This window comes from Monodon monoceros, unplaced genomic scaffold (assembly GCF_005190385.1).
Source record: "Monodon monoceros isolate NGI ecotype Baffin Bay Population unplaced genomic scaffold, NGI_Narwhal_1 Super_Scaffold_5, whole genome shotgun sequence".
Classification (NCBI taxonomy): domain Eukaryota; kingdom Metazoa; phylum Chordata; class Mammalia; order Artiodactyla; family Monodontidae; genus Monodon; species Monodon monoceros.
In genome coordinates this window covers 49,537,497-49,556,918 of record NW_021703782.1, presented here as the reverse complement: position 1 = coordinate 49,556,918, position 19,422 = coordinate 49,537,497, and the positions used below count along the sequence as shown (strand labels likewise).

General features: G+C 37.4%; 1 protein-coding gene across 10 annotated transcripts in view; it reads right to left on the bottom strand.

Moving 5' to 3' along the window:
- The window catches only part of FREM1 (FRAS1 related extracellular matrix 1), a 170,769-nt gene that overhangs the window by 51,219 nt on the left and 100,128 nt on the right, over positions 1-19,422 (bottom strand). For 7 of the 10 annotated variants that reach the window (XM_029202856.1, XM_029202857.1, XM_029202859.1 and 4 more), the window contains 5 exons: positions 18,609-18,805; positions 14,921-15,143; positions 10,201-10,345; positions 5,303-5,444; positions 2,536-2,731 (listed from right to left, as the gene is read on the bottom strand). The exons of 1 other annotated variant lie outside the window; for it this stretch is intronic. In XM_029202856.1, the coding sequence (XP_029058689.1) occupies positions 2,536-2,731; positions 5,303-5,444; positions 10,201-10,345; positions 14,921-15,143; positions 18,609-18,805 (903 nt within the window). Of the gene's footprint in view, positions 1-2,535; positions 2,732-5,302; positions 5,445-5,507; positions 6,145-10,200; positions 10,346-14,920; positions 15,144-18,608; positions 18,806-19,422 lie in introns of those variants that run through there. 2 more of the 10 variants (XM_029202864.1, XM_029202865.1) reach the window with 2 other exon arrangements.

Sequence of the window (19,422 nt, the reverse complement as noted above, 5' to 3'; positions counted from 1 at the left end):
AGAGACCAGAGATGCTGCTAAAAATCTGATAATGCACAACAAAGACTTATGCTTTCCAAAATGTCAATATTGCCGAGACAGGGAAACCCTGTTTTAGATGATCAAATTGGTCTTTTTTGTATACTATGCTTTTAACTCAAAATGCTATGCAACTTATGTCCAACCTAAGAATCAATGACCAACCTAATTTTAAATCAAAACCTGAGCCCCAGATTCTTCAGAGGGAGTCAAGATGAATATATCAAGGAAGTAAGAAGAATGAACAAGGCTGGGGAAACAAAAATCATGCACAGGAGGTTTCACCAGGAGCAGAAGATACAGCTGAGTGGAGGAAGAGCATCTAGGTTTTGCCTGAACCCAACTTTTCAGCACTGTAATGACAGAGTATGAATCAGGGCCAACTATAGACAATGTCCTTCTCAACTTCTCTCAAAGATGTCCATGTCATTTTTGCCACTGCACATATCAGAAGACACAGCACAATGGGAAGGCATAATGTTATTTATAATAGCTCCCAAATGGAAATAACCCAAGTGTTCAATATGCTTATATTAGTGTTGATTTAGCCTAACAATTCAGTATAGTTTCATTTAGAGATGAACAATTATGGCTATAAAGTTACACTGCAAACTGAGAAAACTGATGCTAAGGAAGGGAGGAGGGAGCAAGAAGGGAGGGAGGGAGGAAGGAAAGAGAGAGAGAGAGAAAGAAAAGAAGGAAGGGAGGGAGGGAGGGAGGAAGGAAGGGAGGGAGGCAGGGAGGGAGAGAGGAAGGAAAGAGAGAGAGAAAGAAAAGAAGGAAGGAAGGAAGGAAGGAGGGAAGGAAGGACAGCAACAGTGAAGGAGGAGGGGAAGGAGAGAACACTGTACAGAGATAAAACACCACTACGTTTAAAAAAGAAAAGAAATTATGAACTTCTGAAAATGTTAACAGGTTAATGTATCTACCTGATGGAAGTTTTCACAAACACTTTTAGAAAATAATCACGTGTCAATTGTAGCAGAGACTAGTGAGGCACTCACCAGCCTCAATGCCTTTTCTTCCTGGATGCACTGCTCCAGTTTCTACTGCCCAGACTCCTTAATGTGGCCCGTGACTGCAGTCCAGCCACAGGTACCCTACCTCCAAGCCTAGCCCATGAAATTCTCTCATTATCCTCCATATCTCACTCTCAAAGTGACTCCGAGGACTTCCGAGACAAAGGATCCCCTAGCTGGAAAGAATCCCCAGGTGGCTGCTTGGAACAGAACTCTCCTCCACCATGTTAGGGAATGCATCTCGGTAAGGCAATGACAGGATAACCTGCCCTAATACATTAGGTGCATTTTACTTGTATTACGTTTTGCCTGGACAGATACTTATGATGAAGGCAGTCTTACTTTTGCAGAGAGAAATAAATGTGTACAGTAACAAGTAGCTTATCTGAGAGTCACTTATTAGACATCTTCAAGGAAACAAGCAAATAAAATATATTATTATACAGCCCCAAAATAAACATCTGAAAATCAATCAAGCTAGCTTAAAATTTGTCTTAAAAAAATTCAGAACTGTAATTTTACCATACATATGAAGTAAGACTCTTACTGTACCTAAGCATCCAATTTAATTTAGCTCTGAGCTTCCTGGCAGCCAAGGCAAAAAAGAAAGCACTCTGTCAATCAAGCACATACTGAGGATCTAAGACTATGCTTGGTCCTAGGAATATACAGATCCTGGACTATACAGATGAATGAGACAGGATCTTTACCCTCCTCACATAAGCTCTAAGGAAAAGTATGGGGTAGTGAGTGACATGTTGGGAATCAAGGGCTTACACTCTCCCTTGCCGAGATTCCTTTCCAGTATTTTTTTTTCAATCTCTCCCTTCTGCCATTTATGTGCTGCTGAGTCCTATCATGCAAATGGTCTTTAATTAATTCAAGAAGATAATTATCTTACAGCATTCTCCCTTGTCCCTGAAGAGTATTGTCAGCACTTCCAAAGTGAACAGAGAAACAACCTCCAACCTTTACAATAACAAAATTCCTTCCTATTATTTTTTTATTTTAAGACACATTTATTTGTATTTCCTTTATTATTGTTGTATTGAAAATATTTTTCCTTTCAAACTCTGTTTTCAAGTAATAACTCAATCCCTGAAGATAAAACTAGAGTCATCACATTGATTTGGTAAAATTTTACTTAAAGCTTAAAACCCTGACAGTTAAAGTAGCCTGTGCAGCCTGTGGGCAAGGCTGGGTTTTTAATAGGCTTTTTGAAATACTGAAAATAACAAATGAATTGGCTACCCTCATAAACCTCACAGATCACAGGCAAAGCAAGTGAGGAGTCAAAGGATCAAATCATAAATGATGGAATTTCAAGATAGAGGATGGAAGGAAGAAAGGAAAGGAGGGAAGGAGAAAGGGTGGGAGAGAGGGAAGGAGGGAGGGAGGGAGAGAGGAAGACAGGGAGGGGAAAAGCTTTAAGGGCTTACACCTGCTCACTTCTGGTTGTAAAAGTTGGTTCCAATAAACCCTGATAGAAATGCTTTACCTTTTCCCATATCCTTGATGGTGATGTGACAATTAAATGCAGGGGACCTATTGTCACCATCCCAGAGGTAGAAGGTGAAGCTGTCTCGGTTCTGGGAATCCAATGCGCCCGTGTGTGTGTATCTCAGCAAGTTCAGATCCACTTCTTCCTGAGTGCATTTCATGCCAGGATGGAGAGGGACCCAGTCCCTCCCTATCTGAAAGGTGTCAGAATTAGTCAGCTGCCCAGGGTTGTTTTCCCCCCACGTTGTGTCAGTGGACATCTTCCATATCCTCTGAAAACTTCCAATATAAATGATATTTCAGGAAAACTCTAGATTTAATTTTTTGCCATTCTGCATCATATTTTCCATTTAAAGAAATATATTAAAACAATTTCAGGCCTTGGGGAAAAAACGAGCTTTAACCAACGGATTTTTGACAAAGTCATGTGGCAATTCAACTGCAGTGCTATTTCCAAGGTATTTAACACAAGCAATCATAGCTGATTAAGTATTTCAATTATTGAGAGCAGGTGGGTAATCGAGCTGTTGGAATTGATTCTTTAAAAATTAAATGTGTCTCATTTGGGGTTTCCTTTTTTGTTTTTAGTTCTTATCACTGTACAACTAATAAAACCTATTATTTCAAACTGGTTTGTCACTGGGCTTATCTGAAGTAGATAAAACATAAATAGAATGGGTGTATTTACTGTCCACAGTTTTAGGCTTCCAAAAGACCAAAAATGATCAAAGTCCCTATCGCTCCCTACATTTATACCCTGAGTCAGCACGAAAACAACTGCAAATATCATATATGTGTTATGTATCATGCTCTTCTAATAATAAGCTGGCATTAGTTAAGCATATATTCTGTACAGAACTCAGTGCAGAAATTGTGGCATTTTCAATTAAAAGAGGTCGTTATGCTGAGGGAGAGCTGACAACTGAGACTATTAGAAAATACAATAATAATAAATCTGTCTCATTAATAATTCTACTGTTTTCTCTTAAAAATGCATAGCTTTCCCTAAGAAGGGCTCATAAAAGTCATTTGAAGTAATTCAAGCAAAATGTCATCTTAAAATTTTACTATATGATATTATCTTGTGCTTTTCCTGTCTGGTTTAAGAGACTATAACAGAAATTTAAACGATTTTTTAAAAATTTCCTTTGTCACATTATTCCACATGCCTTCTCTCCCCTCACTGTGTTACCACTTCCCTTTGTCATTCTATTTGATAAAGTTCCCTCCTCTTTAATGTTTGTGCCCATCTGATGTTTGCACACAGGTATGTTCTGCCCCAGTGCTCACTGGGTGAAAGTTAATTATATTATAATAATTAAGCACATTCTTTGTCTGCATCATAAGATCTGTTTGTAAATTTATTTTTTAAAACAGATTCTCTTTCAGGTTTTAAACCAAACAGCCTGCAATTCTATTTAATGTTTTTCTTTATAATCTTTTCCCAGAAAGTAAATACAGAAGATGATATCTTTTGCTCTCTGTCATCTCCATCTAATTCCCCACTTGCATTCCCAAGTGTGAGCTCTGACTTAACAAAATCATTTGCAAGCCCCAAAAGAGAAGGAAAATAAGATTCAGTCTCAAGGTGGGGAAAACGCAGGAACGTCAACCAGAAAACCAGGATGCGTGAGAAAGTGCAGGAGGCCTGGTCCCTGGTCTTGGAGAGACTTGGAAAAGCCCTAGAGAGCTGGGAGAGAACTCGGTGGCGCCATATTGGGAACATGGACCCATCTGGATTTTCTCATAACCAAAACACTTCAGTTCCCATGTCACCCAAATGTGTGAGCTGTCACTGCATTTCTGCTTCATTACTCTTTGAAATGAAATAAGGACACAGCTGCACCTCAATTTAAATCTGTGATTGCTCTTCACTTTGATTCTCTATGGTGCCCACAATCTAAGACAATCAAGCTGTTCTACACAGAATGAATCCTTGCTGCTTTTCTCAGGCTGTACCTACGTTACATTAAAAGTTAAGCATTCAGTCAAATAATCACATTGGAGATGGCTGGTGGTTACTGTTGCTAGCCTTAATCCACCATTCAAACAGACATTTTGATGGAATACTCAAGTGACCTTCTCAAGTGGCTGATCTATAATTTGTATTGGGTTGATTCTTGGACATCACACACACAAAGTCTGAATCAGACTGGTGAGCACCATTTGTGAAAAGACTATCTTTTCTCCATTGCATTACCTCGGCTGCTTTGTCAAAAATCAGTTGACTACACTTGTGTGGGTCTATTTCTGGGCTCTCTATTCTGTTCCATTGATCTGTTTGTTTATTCTTGTACCAAACCAACACTGTCTGGATTACTGTAGTTGTATATTAGTCTTGAAGTCAGGGAGTGTCAGCCCTTCAATTTCATTCTTCTATATTGTGTTAGATATTCTGGGTATTTTGCCTCTCTAGATAAACTTTAGAATCAGTTTGTTGATACCCATAACAACTGCTCTAAAAAATAAAGTCTATCAGTAACTAGATAACTTGCTTTACCCCAGTAACTCCCTATGCTCCAATTTAGGTACAGTCCCAATGGGGAAGGAGCAATGATGAACCTTAATTTTGGTTGAATTTACCCTGAATTGAGGAAGTAAATTTAGAATAGTGTGAGTTCTCCCCAAACTAGGAAAATTAAATTTTCTACCTCTGAGCAAAATATGGCTATTACAGAATAAATTCAGTTATAGGAATCTGTGCATTTAGAAAATTTATACCTGTTACATTCATTTTGAAAAATAAAAGTAAAAAGGCCACTAACCTTAAGCTGAAGTTGCCCATTTTGGGGAAGACTTTCAAATACGTAGTAAATCTTCTCCCTGGGGGAGTCTTCATCTATGGCTGAGAGAACTGCACTAGAAATAATACGAGTTTCACCCATATTCACTGTAATTTCAGCTTTCCTGTAAAAAGGAAGATGTCTGGGTTGATATAAAAAATAGAAGACAACACCTTAGGAGGGGACACTCATGATGACTATTACAGCATTCAAACTTAAAAAATTAAGAAATGATATTCAATATCCAAAGTACTGAAAATGATGAGTCAGATTTGTAAAATATGCTTTCATTTCACCTTACATGTGAAAGTCCTAAGGACAATTAGTCAGCAACAATGAGTATGGCACGAGGTAATTACATACTTCTGTCTACTTGTATAGAACTTTATAATTTTCTGTTAAAATTTATTTTATAAACTGATTTTGTTTCCAAAATTTTATCTGATACAACAACAGCACCATGAAGTAAGTGGGCTAGGTATTATTGTTCTAATTTTACAGACAGGAACTTAAAGAAATGAAATGACTTATTCACGGGTGTTCTGGTACCCTTTATGATAGACCATTATGAACTTGGTGATATTTAGGTAATCTGTAGCCCTCTACATTACTCCCCTTGGTGATGTTCTGGGTAACTAGTGTTCTCTTCACAGTAATTCATCTTTTTCAAATGCTACAGCTGCCCGGTCAGCTCCTGGCATCTTGAAGAGAAGGCTGGGACAGAGAGCAGGTGCTGCTTCTACCATAAATGCTGCTGCTATGGGTTTTGTGTCTCCTATAAAGGGCTGCCGCTTTCACAGTGAATATGGCTGTTTTCCCTGGTCCTACCAAAGAGAAGAAGAGATTTCTTTTCACCTGTGTTTCTAGCTCTTGGTTTTGGTCATCACACATGGCCTGTGTCCAACTTGACACTTTGTTTCTGAGAAAAACTGGGAAGTTTCCTTGGGATTTAGATTAAGGACATTTGTGTAGCATCAACTGGTCATTCTCAACAGCCTTCCACTCCTCTGCTGACAAGCCATAGCCCAAGCACCTCAGTTCTAACCTCTTTTACTAGGTTTTTCTTGCCTACTCATAACTGACATCTTCCCTGGCCATAGGAGATGACTTTTGCCCACCTCTTTACTAGAGAATATTAATCCTATCATTTTAGAAGGCTAAAATGATGGTTTAGGGCTTATGGAGATTAGTAGTGGGCATTTTTTTTTTTTTTTTTTTTGGGTCGCACCACATGGCTTGTGGGATCTTAATTCCCTAAACAAGGATCGAACCCGGGCCCCTGGCAGTCAGAGCATGGAGTCCTCACCACTGGACCGCCAGGGAATTCCCAGTGGTGCTTTTTTTTTTTTTTTTAAAACACATGACTGTGTGGAAAGGTCTCTCTCTTTTTTTTTTTTAATATTTATTTATTTGGCTGTGCCGGGTCTTAGTGGTGGCACACGGGATCTTTGTTGCCACAGGCAGGATCTTTAGTTGCGGCATGCGGGATCTAGTTCCCTGACCAGGGATTGAACCTGGGCCCCTTGTTTTGGAAGCACAGAGTCTTAACCGCTGGACCACGAGGGAAGTCCCCCCAGTGGTGCTTTTAATATAGAAACAGATGAATCAAAACAGGAAGCCAATACAATGAAGATGATAAGGAGTCTGGTAGAAAGAAAGGGTCAGAATTAAATTTCAGAGGGTCCAAGAGAGAAGAAAGTATGTCATAGTCTGAGTTACCCTGAAAGGGACAAAGATCTTGGTGCAGGTAATTTATTTGGGAAGTGACCTCAGGAACAAGCAAGAGGGAGGGAGGAGTGAGGAAGGAAAGGAGGAAAAGGCAACGAAGGGTGTAGTTACTGCTATGGGGCTCAATCCTGCTGGGGATCCTTTGAAGAGCCATGTAGAATATGCCTCAAGTTATGCTTCAGAAGGATAGGAGGCTGGGATACTTATCTTCTCCACTACCTTTCATAGGTGGAGGGTTGCCCTCAAAGTATTCTCCCCTGTGCCTGGACATGGGCTGAATGAGCCACTGCTACTTCAAAGAAAGCCCAGAGGCAAAAAAGCAGAGCACTACGGGCACTTAGATGGGGCACAGACAGCGTGCAGGGTACGTTCCATCATAGCTGCAACTAGAATCAGAGGTGGGCTAAGGGGGTGTAACCCCAGGAGCCAAAAGCACAGCATCTAAAAGGAATATCAAAGGAATGGTGTCAGATGACCTAGCAAGGTCCAGCAAGATGAGAAGAGCCATTAGATATGGTGGGAAATCCAAGGGTAACTTTTAAGGGAGGTTGGAGAGTGGGCAGGAATAGAGGAAGCAAACACAAGCTATTCCTCCAAATAGTTTGGCACTGAAATAAATGAGGGACTGGGTCATCGTTGTAGTTTTAGAATGAGAATACCTGCTTGGAATAATGCTAATAACTGACACTTTTGAGAACTTAATAGGTATAGTCTCTGAAGTACCTTTACATATTTTAATTCCTTTAATCCTTTCAACAACCACATGAAGAGGATACTGCTATTATCGCCATTTACAAAGAAGTTGACAAAGAGGTAATGAGAGGTTAAGTAACACGTTCAAGGTCACACCACCGATAAGTGGCTGAACCAAGGCAGTCTGGCTCCAGAATCTGCTCCCTTCACCACTAACTATATCCCTGTGTCTTATTAGCAGAAGGAATGAAAAGAGAGAGATGGAAGATGCAGTAGGGAAAAAATAATGGAGCAAGTTCTGGGAGAAGGCGAGAGGTGATATGCCCAAGGACACATATGGAAGGGAAAGAAGAAAAGGAAAAAAGAAAAGAAAGAAGAAGGAGGAATTTCGAGGCAAAGTTAGAGGAGCTTTGGTGATTCTGTAGATGAAGCTATGCCAGGAAGTTTAATAGCAAGAACATAGCAAGAAATAGTAAATCAGATAGGACTGAATGAGTGCCTTGTTAAGTTATTTTACCTTTCTGGTCTCAGTTGTCTCAGTGAGGATAACGATACCTACTTCACACAGTTTTGGTGAGGACTTAAGGAACAACTATATGTGAAAGGAGCCAACATACTGCCACATAGTAAGCACTTAATAAACACCAGTTTTCACCTCTCTCCCTCCTTTTTAGGTAAAATGAGGTCATCAGAAAGGAGGTTTCATAATACCACAATATCCTTCATATTTTCATTTTTATAAATCAAGATTTACCAATCCAAGATTCCAGCTAGAGAATAAGGAAATAGAAATTTCTATTGAATACTCCTTGTCAAACTGATATCTGAGACGCAATCCTCCAAAGAACTATCTCCAGTATTTCCCATAATGCTTTCCAAGGGCCTTGGTGGCCCATAGGGAACAGCAAGAGAATTGGCAGAATAAGGAAGGGATTTGTTTAAGGTCCTGTTTTCTGCAAAGTGGACGAGACTTTGGGAGTTTACACACTTCAGGAAATTGTTCACTTCCTGATAAAGACTTGGACTGTCTACTCAATGCCCCTCACTGCTACACCATTAAAATGGTCAAAGAGGTACCAAGAAGCACACAATTCTCTCCATCCAGCACCTGAGAAGAGTCGGACTTCCTAAAGTTCTAACCTTGGACAGTTCTGTACAGTTTCCAATAATAAGAGAAACGGCTAGAGCTATAGAAATATAATTGATGAAGACTCTGTACCCTACGACCAAACTCTGATCAGCTACAGAGGGAGACACCGAGAAAGTCTGCAATTAGTAATATCAGTACAGAATTTTTAAAAAGTGATCATTTTGACAACAGGTGGCAAGGGGGCATTGATCCCTACGGAACACGGTAGAGGACTGGAAGACAATGAAATACCAAGATGATGACAGAAGTGTCAGTGATATATTTCCCTCAGTCACTCTTAGTTCAAAGTTTGACCAAATCCACAGTGAGGACTGTCTGCAGTTAATATTACCACACTTTAATTGAATCTGTGTATTAATTACACTCTGATATGTGTGCATGCATGTGTTTAAATATTTAGCACACTGTTCATTCTATATTGTATGTTTGGTTATTTTGAATTATTGACAACTAAATAAAACTTTTAGAGGAAAATCAAGTAACTGAAAGGTGGAGAAACCATAATTCAAATAGAGTCATGTACCACAATGTTCACTGCAGCACTATTTACAATAGCCAGGACATGGAAGCAACCTAAGTGTCCACTGACAGAGGAATGGATAAAGAAGATGTGGCACATATATACAATGGAATATTACTCAGCCATAAAAAGAAACAAAATAGTGCCACTTGCAGAGATGTGGACAGACCTAGAAACTGTCATACAGAGTGAAGTAAGCGAGAAAGAGAAAAACAAATAACGTATAATGTTGCTTATATGTGGAATCTAGAAAAATGGTACAGATGAACTTATTTACAAAGCAGAAATAGAGACACAGATGTAGAGAACAAACTTATGGATATCAAGGAGGGAAGGGGGAGTGGGATGAATTGAGGGATTGGGATTGATATATATACACTACTACATATAAAATAGATAACTAATGAGAACCTACTGTATAGCACAGGGAACTCTACCCAATTCTCTGTGGTGACCTAAATGGGAAGGAAATCTAAAAAAGGGGGGATGTATGTACACATATAACTGATTCACCTTGCTGTACAGCAGAAACACAACATTGTAAAGCAACTATACTCCAATAAAAATTAATTTTTAAAAGGCTAATTTGAGAATTGTTAAGGAGAAGTTATATTAACTAATATTTGCACCAAAGATTCTAGGTGCCTGACTAGGTGGGGCAAGTTGTAACAGGCAGGAGCTGTCAAAGACTTGTTTCTCTCTTGAGGACACACATTCCATTTGCATCTAGTCTTCCAGACCTCAGAATTTTATACAGAATTTGAAAGGGACTCTTTTCAGGTAGCTTACTTGCTCAGCACTGGTTTCTCATCATTAACTGGGGTGACCTCTACAGAAATGGTTTTAAGTATCTTATGTTTCCCATCCGACAACTGGATTGTAAAGTCATCAGCAAGGCTCTCTGAGTCATCATGCAAATACATCAACCTCATTCCTGGAAAAAGGGAAAAAAGAGAGAAAGTAAATCTTTTTTATGATCGAACCACTTCAAAGCACGTCACAGAAAATTTGTTTTAACCTCCAAGGCATCGGTATTAGCATTAGCTCATTAATCAATACAATAAGGTTGCATTGATAAATGCATAAACCAAACTGTTTTATGAAGTAAGAGCACCCCTCCTCGTTCAATAGAAGTTCCTATTTAAATAAGTTAGTATTTGATAAGGGTCTTATTTACAATCAGTGAGAAAGGATATATAATTTAATAAACTGCAGGAGAACAATGGTGACAGAGTGTTTAAATGAAACAGAAAATTAGTTCATTACATAGGGAAATTCATAGTTAGATCCCTACCTCAAGCCAACAACCAAAATAAACTCTAGATGAATCAAAACTTAATTATAAAACTATTTTTAAAAACCTATGTAACATTTATATGCAAATGCAAGAGACCCAGAACAGCTAAAACAGTCTTGGGAAAAAAAAAAACAAAGTTGGAGGACTCACATTTTCCATTTTCAAAACTTACTGCAAAGTACAGTAATCAAGATAGGGTAGTACTGGCACAGAATAGATACAGATGAATCTAATAGAAGAGAGCCCAGAAATGAGCTCATACATATCTGATCAACTGATTTTCATCAAGGGCACCAAGACCATTCAATGGGGAAAGAGTAGTCTTTCAATAAATAGTGCTGGGACAACCAGATATCCATAGGCCAAAAAAATGAAATTGGATCCCTACTTCACACTATATACAAAAATTAACTCAAAATGGGTCATAGACCTAAACACCAAGAGCTAAGCTAGAAAAACTGTTCAAAGAAAACATTTGTGACTTTGGGTTAGGCAATGGTTTTGTAGATAAGACACCAAAAGCACAAGTGACAAAACAAAACGACAACAAAAACATAGATAATTTGAACTCCAAAGGAAACCATCAAGGGAGCAACATGACAACCCACAGAACTGGAGAAAATATTTACAAATCATATACCTGATAAGGGAGGATCTAGTATCCAGAATGTATTAAGAACTCTAACAACTCAATAGTAAAAGACAACCCAGTTACAAAATGGGCAAAGGATCTGTGTAGACATTTTTCCAAAGAAGATATAAGAAGACATATAAATAGCCAAAAAACCTATGAAAAGATGCTCAACACCACTAGCTATTAGGGAAATGGAAATCAAAACCACAATGAGATAGTACTTCACACACACACACTAGGATGGCTATAATTAAAAAGACAGACAATAACAAACGTTGGTGAGGATGTGGAGAAAATGGAATTCTTATATGTTGCCGGTAGAAATGTAAAATGATACAGCTATTTTGGAAAACAGTTTGGCAGTTCCTCATAATGTTAAACATAGAGTTACATATGACCCAGCAATTCCACTCCTAGATATATAGCCAAGAGAAATGAAAATATAGTATATACCCATACAAAAAACTTGTACATGAATGTTTATAACCGCATCATTCATAATAGTCAAAAAAGTGAAAGTGACCCTAATGTCCATCAACTGATGAATGGATAAATAAATTGTGGTATGTCCATACAATGGAATATTATTTGGCAATAAAAAGGAATGGAGTACTGACTCATGCTACAATATGCGTGAATGTTGAAAACATTATGCTAAATAAAACAAACCAGTTACAAAAGATCACATATTCCATTTATATGGTTTCACTTATGTAAAATGTTCAGAACAGACAAATCTATAGAGGCAAAAATAGTTTAGTGGTTGCCCGGGGTTTTGGGGAGGGAGGGATGAGAGTGACTGCTTATGTGTATGGTATTACTTTTTGGGGGTAACAAAAATGTTCTAAAATCGACTGTGATGATGAATACACTAAAACCCACTGAATTATACACTTTAAATTGGTGAATATTATGGCCCATGAGTTATATCTCAGTAAAGCTGTTTTAAAAGATTTGGAAGAAAATATTTTATTCCTGGATGTAGAAGATCTTCCTAATATAAAAACAAAAGAAAAATACATAAAGAAAAATAACAATAAATTTTACTACCTACAATTTTGACTTCTGTATTTAAAAACATGAATTAAAGGCAAATAAAACATGGAAAAACATATTGTAATGTGACAAAAATACAAAGCATCAGTATTTACCAATCCCTTATTAATCAATACGAATTGATGGAAAAATGGGCAATGGACATTATCGGGAAATTCACAAAAGATGAAACATACATATCTGGTCAATAAACATGAAAATATGTTCAATCTCACTCAATCTAAGAACTTCAAATCAAGGTAACAATGAGAGACTATTAATCGACCACCAAGTTTGCAAAGGTTTTTAAAAATAATATCCATTATTGATTAGGACAAAAGGCATACCCAGGCACGTGGTAGCAATGGCATTCTTTTTCCCGAAAAGCAGTATAAATGCTGACTTTTCTGTACCGAGCAATCTCATTATAAAAATTTATTCAAAAGAAATATTAAGAGATGGGCACCAAGATTTACGTTACATAAATATATGTAAAATATGTTTATTGATATGTAACTTATAATATCAAAATATGAAGTTATCTGCATATTTAAAAATAGGAGATAGTTGTATAAAATTACATTGCAGTATGTCCATATAATGAAACACTGTAATTATCACAAATCATGTTCTCAATATTTAAAAGGTAAAAAGATGCTTATAATAATTGATAAGAAAAAAACAGATTACATAATATGGTAGTTTTTAAGTTCTGTATGTTTGGTGGAGGCAGAGGTTAGAACATACTAAAGTTTTTTTTTTTTAATGTAGCCATAAATGAACCAAAAATAAAATACAGGTGAAAATCTAATCTCTGAGAATGTCACCAAAATATTAATTTAGATAAAAATGTTTTTCTTCAAAATGATCGTGTAGTGCAAACTTCACACAATATGCATACAATACTTATTTAACTTAATAATAAACAATGAATATTATTTTTTTAAAACTGACTTTTAAAAAATTTTTTTATTTTATTTATTTTTGGCTGCATTGGGTCTTCATTGCTGCATGCAGGCTTTCTCTAGTTGCGGCAAGCAGGGGCTACTCTTCGTTGTGGTGCATGGGCTTCTCATTGCAGTGGCTTCTCTGTTGCGGAGCACAGGCTCTAGGTGCACAGGCTTCAGTAGCTGTGGCATGCAGGCTCAGTAGCTGTGGCACACGGACTTAGTTGCTCCGCGGCATGTGGGATCTTCCCAGACCAGGGATCGAACCCATGTCCCCTGCGTTGGCAGGCAGATTCTTAACTAGTGCGCCACCAGGGAAGTCCCAAAAAACTGACTTTCCTGAGAGTAAAATTTGATTTATTATTTCTTTTTCCTTGGCCTTAAATTTGAAAAAAATATTGTAACAATATATTGTATTATTTCCTACACAGGGTTATTCATTTGGTAATACCATCATTTAAGCTCTGGAATTTCTTTCTTTGCAATTGATAAAACTGAGAAGTATGTTAATTAGCTTTTTCAATTCAAACATGATATGATATTGTGCAACTATTGCAAAATAAACTTTGGGGCAGAGAGCTCTAGTTGGGGAAAGGAAAAATTTAAAGACAGAAAAAAATGTGGAACAAGTGCTAGATAAATCAAACACAGAGAAGGAAGAGTTTGGAGTGTGCAGGTGGGCTCCACAGGGAGGTCGATAGTGAACTGGTTCTGAAGGCTGGTACTGGGTGGCCAGGGGAAGGAGAGGAAAGGACCCCTCAGGCAGGGTAAACAGAATACATGAAGGCAGGGCAGGAAGGAGAATGCAAGTAGGCAGTGATTCTAGAGCCAACACACTTTTCTCAAATATTTAAAAGCATTTATATATATATGTTAAATGGAATAAGATCAATTTTTCAGAAAGAGTAATGAAAGAATAATTCAGGCTGCTATTCCAATGTGTCATTTCCTTAAAGGGCAAATTATCTCCTCAGAGAATAATGAGTTATTATATTTGTTCTATATGTGTTTCAAATATGGATGTTTGGGCAGACAAATCTCTTCAATTTAGTTCCACGATCTCAATAGTTTTAAAAAGAAATTTTTTTTATTATGACATTAAACGCTTGGGGTAGGGCTTCCCTGGTGGCGCAGTGGTTGAGAGTCCGCCTGCTGATGCAGGGGACACGGGTTTGTGCCCCGGTCCGGGAAGATCGCACATGACGCGGAGCGGCTGGGCCTGTGAGCCATGGCCGCTGAGCCTGCGCGTCTGGAGCCTGTGCTCTGCAACAGGAGAGGCCGCAACAGTGAGAGGCCCGCGCCCAAAAAAAAAAAAAAAAAAAAAAAAGCTTGGGGTAAACTACCAAAAATCACAAATACCATTTTTATTGATGCTCGAAAAGTGAAGGAAAACATATTATTTCCTTCTCAATTACCCACTATCTCTAGCTGGGGCTTCATGCCCTGCATTAATCCAGAGCCCAGAGAAAACCCTTGAGGGATAATGAATGTAGGTGAATGCCATTTCTTCACTTCCTCTTTCTGTGATTTATTATTATCTTTCCTGGGTTAAATTATTAAATCAACAACAACAAATTGAAATGAAGCGTGATATACCATTCTTGAGAAGTTCCATAGAAAAGTTGTAAACAAGTTCATGCTTCTGGCCAGGGTTGGGTGATTGCTTATACTGAGGCAAGTCTTTGCTAAACACCCCGTTGATGAGGAGGCCATGACGTGGCTTCTGAGTGACGCTGAACAGCAAGGGGTCCTTGGGAATGTCCCGGTCAACAGCATTAATGATGGAAGAATCCAGCTCTCTCATCTGACCCTCACACACCTAAACAAAAACAGGAAAGTCAGCTGCATGCTAAATAAAACCTGTCTTTCTTTTGGCAAACTGCTCAAAAAATAATTTTAACATATCCTATATAATTTTAAGATACCCATGCAAATTTTCCATGAGATGCGTGTGTAATGAGTCCTAAAAAGAAATTGCTGGTTCAACATGACCTTTGAAGACAAGAACAAATCTATTAATCTTTCTCACATTTTTCTTTTGAAGATTTCAAAGCACTTTATTTACATGAAGGACTAAAGGAGAGATACATAGAATCTCATATATATATTTCATAATTCAAAGGTTGGGGGAAAAAGCAACCAAAAGGATGCTTGCTTTCTGGAAGTCACCAGGTATAGACCCTGCCTTCAGATCCTAACCTGTTATTTTAATCTCCTGGACCTTGTTGCTTTCATAATTCTTACATTTCTGTTTTAGAAATGGCACAAATATCTGCTATGCACACTGCGGGTATTAGGTGTTTTTAACTTTTGTCATTGTAGTAAAACCTTCTATATTTCAATTACAGTCAACAACAGTTGAGAGGATGCTTCTGGATGCACGATAGAATATATTTTAATTCTGGGTCCCTCATCTCTTCCCAGTCTTCACACCTCTAATCTTCCTGAACGACCCTGCACCCCACTTCAGGTTTCATAATCCTTTAAGCATAAAGAGAACTGAATGTTTTTCATTTCATGTAGGATCTAGTTATTTAAAACCATCACTACCATTAGTACCACTGACACGGTGCTTAGTCATCTTTATCTTCTTTTTCTCATAGCAAGAGAACAAAGAAGTATTTCTGTTTCCTATTGTGAAATATAGCAAGATCTAAATAATATGAGTGTATAAGTTTAACATGTGCTTATTGGGCATTTGCAGTTCACTGGATGCTGTGGGAATACGAATACTCTAAAGAATCAAAGTCAGATGAGAATGTGACGGCCTGTCCATCAATAACTATAACACAAGGAAGAAAATATCTAGTGCTACTAAATATGGATAAACAAGAAGTGCAAAAGAGTGGAGGAGCCCAGGAATGTCTTCGTGGCTGAGTGGACATTTTAGCTTTGAAGAAGACATACGGTTTAGATTTGTGAAAATGGCCTTTCCCTTCAGCCTCTCTTAAGGACTTTGAAGACAGCCTTTCTGCAACCACTCTTCCTTGAACGTGCATAAAAAAGAACCATAATATCTGATATTTGGGCTAAAATTATGCTGGTTTTCTTATTAAAAACTGAGATGGCATCATAATTTAATATACAATGATAGAATTAGGGAATCATCTTTGATGATAATTTGCCTTCTTCTCCAAAAACTTTCATAAAGCAACTTAAAAAGATGTTCTAATTATCTGTCTTTATAAAGCTTGGGGCTCCTGGAATCACTGTATGGCAACCTTTCTTATTTACAAAATGCTAAATTCATTCACAAGATGACTGGGAAATTTTATTGAAAAAATGTGGGATTCTTTTTTGCACATTCAATTGTTTATTGAGATTATAAAAAATAGGTTTAGATCAAGAGACATAAAATACAGAAACTCACTAGTAGACAGCTTTGAAATGGATTATAATAACTTAAACTAAAACCGCAATTTTCTCTTTGCAAGTTGCAGCACAACTTGATGGAAGCCCAGCTAGCTACAAAATAAATACACTTTTTCACAAGAAGGCAAAATAAATATGACTATTTTAAAAAATCACTTGAAGCTTAAAGCCAGCTCTGCCAATAACACATGGGGCTCCATATTTGTTACTCTTCAACAGCTTCTCTAAGGAATGCACAGGAAAAAAAAAAAGCACGATTGCTTTCAGAGAAGAGCAAGAGACAAATTCCCAGTGGCCTAATTATTTCAGAAACCCCAGTCCTAGACAGATACAAGACAATAGAGGTAGGTATAGAAGGAATCATCTGTAATTCTTTTCTCTCTCTCATAATTACTGAAGTGCTCTCTGGAGAAATCCATGTGCCAACAGAAGAGGAAAAGCAGGAACTGGCTCTTAAGTCTCATCCTGAGGTGGCTTTCATATACCATTAAGATTCAGTAGAAAATTAAAATCAAATAAAGACTTCTGCATTTAGAGTTTGATGATTTTTAGTGCAAAATAAGGCAAGATAATGGTTTCAAAATAGATAATATGTGCTTTGGTCAATGTCTGAAAAAAGATGACAAACATAACAAGACTAATACGAATGACACCTATTTATTAAGGGTTTTCTATGTGCCTGGCCATCATGATTGTCATGGCTACCCTAAACGAAGATTTGATACACGTTTTGCAGATGAGCAAACAGAAACAAAGAGAAATAACTTACCCAGGACCCTACAACTAGTAAACAGCTACACCAAGTCCCTCTTACTCCAAAGCCTGTGCTCATTCATTTAATCAGGATTTGCTATGTGCATGTCTGTTTTAAATAACTATATAAACATTAGAACTGTTTAAAAAGGATTATATGCTGATATGAAAATATTTACAATATACGTAATTACGGTTTTTTTTTTTAAGTAGAGAGTAGGGTATAGTATGATCCCTGATTTGTAGGTAAAAACATACAGAAAAATCATATACACACACACATATCACTGGCATGTGCACAAATTATTTCTGTGGAAATTAATTACTAAAACCTCAACTGATGGGGAGTGACTATGCGTAGGGGCTGTTGAAGAGGGAGAATTTCATATTTCACTGTGTATGTTTCTCAACATTCTAACTTATTTAACCATAGATATTTATTATTATTTTTTAAGACAACAGTTGTTGTCTCAGCAGTGATATGCTGGGCCATTTTAAGTATATGTCTGAATTTTTAAATAAAACTAACAAATATTATTATATAATATAAAGACATTTTCAAACTGCATAAAAATAATGGTCCAAATTGTATTTTTTCATTTCATATATCTTTATAAATAGCTGTATAAAAAAAGATGCCTGTGATTCATGAATTAAGAGCCCTTCCTATTATAGCACTGGTTAAGAGGGCACTCTGTGGAATCAGAGCACCTGGGTGCAAATCCCCTACTTGCTACTTACTTCCAAGCTCTGTGATCTTGGGCCACTAACTTAACCTCTTAAGCCTCATTTTTTGCAGTTATTAAATGGCAATAATAATGCCATCCCTCTAAAAGCCTATTGCGAGGATTCAATATGAATACATGTAAAGGGTTTGGAATAATACCTACAACCTAGTAAGTACTGCATTCTCTATATATACAACTATAATTGTAACCATACAATTGTTATATGTTAGCAATTATTATTATCATTACCAACATCACTATTATTAGAAAAATACTTTTCAAGTGATTGCATTACATAACAGGTTACTGCCTTCTCTACTTCTCATCAACTTAAAGTGTTAAGTGCACATAGACTAATGTAAATGGGCTAGGTGAAAATAAAAATTAGAAAATGATAAAAGAGAAATTGAAAATTCTGATATCTTTCTTACAGTAACATTCCGCACTATAAAATCAGGAGCTTCATCATTTGTGGGGTTGATTATAATGTAAAATGGTATCTCCAAGGAGCGTCGTTTCCCATCAGTGACATACACCATGAACTGGTCGGCTGTTGGTTCCATCCTCAGATGCCTGGACTGCACATAGTTAATGTGTAAAGCCTTCATGTCTTTCCACTGAAACGAAGCTAGAGCACACCAAGATGGAGCACATAAATAAGAAAAACGTTTTTTTCCAAGTTACTGGTCCTTAATCCTTAATCCGATAGCCTATTTCTCAGCAGAGGAAATAAGAGGTCATAGCAGTTGACCTAACAATCAGCTTCAGGGGCTGCTATAATCACTATAACCATCAACGTAAAAACAGATATCCATAAATTATAAGGAACAATTAAAATTTTCATGGAGAACGGAAGGGCAATAACTGCTAACTAGGATTATAGGGACTTCATGACCATTCCTTATATACTTGGAACGAATGTCAGAGAGACTTTCCTTCCCTTGATTAAAACCAGTGTTCCTGTGTGAGCAGTTCTTGTCATGCTTGAACAAGAAAGGAACCATCTCTTTCATATAAAGGCAAAACAAGAGTCCATCAATCATCTGCCTACTTGACTACATATCAACCGGCAAGAAGGAATGGAATTAACTGACCTGTTATTTTGGTATTCTGACATTGCCTTAAATCAAAAGATAAAAATGCTCTGTGTTGTGTATGAGTCACAGGAGAAACTGCATAAACTTTAATGCAGTTAATCTTTCTTTCTTCCGACTTTACTGAGATATAATGCACATATCATTGTGT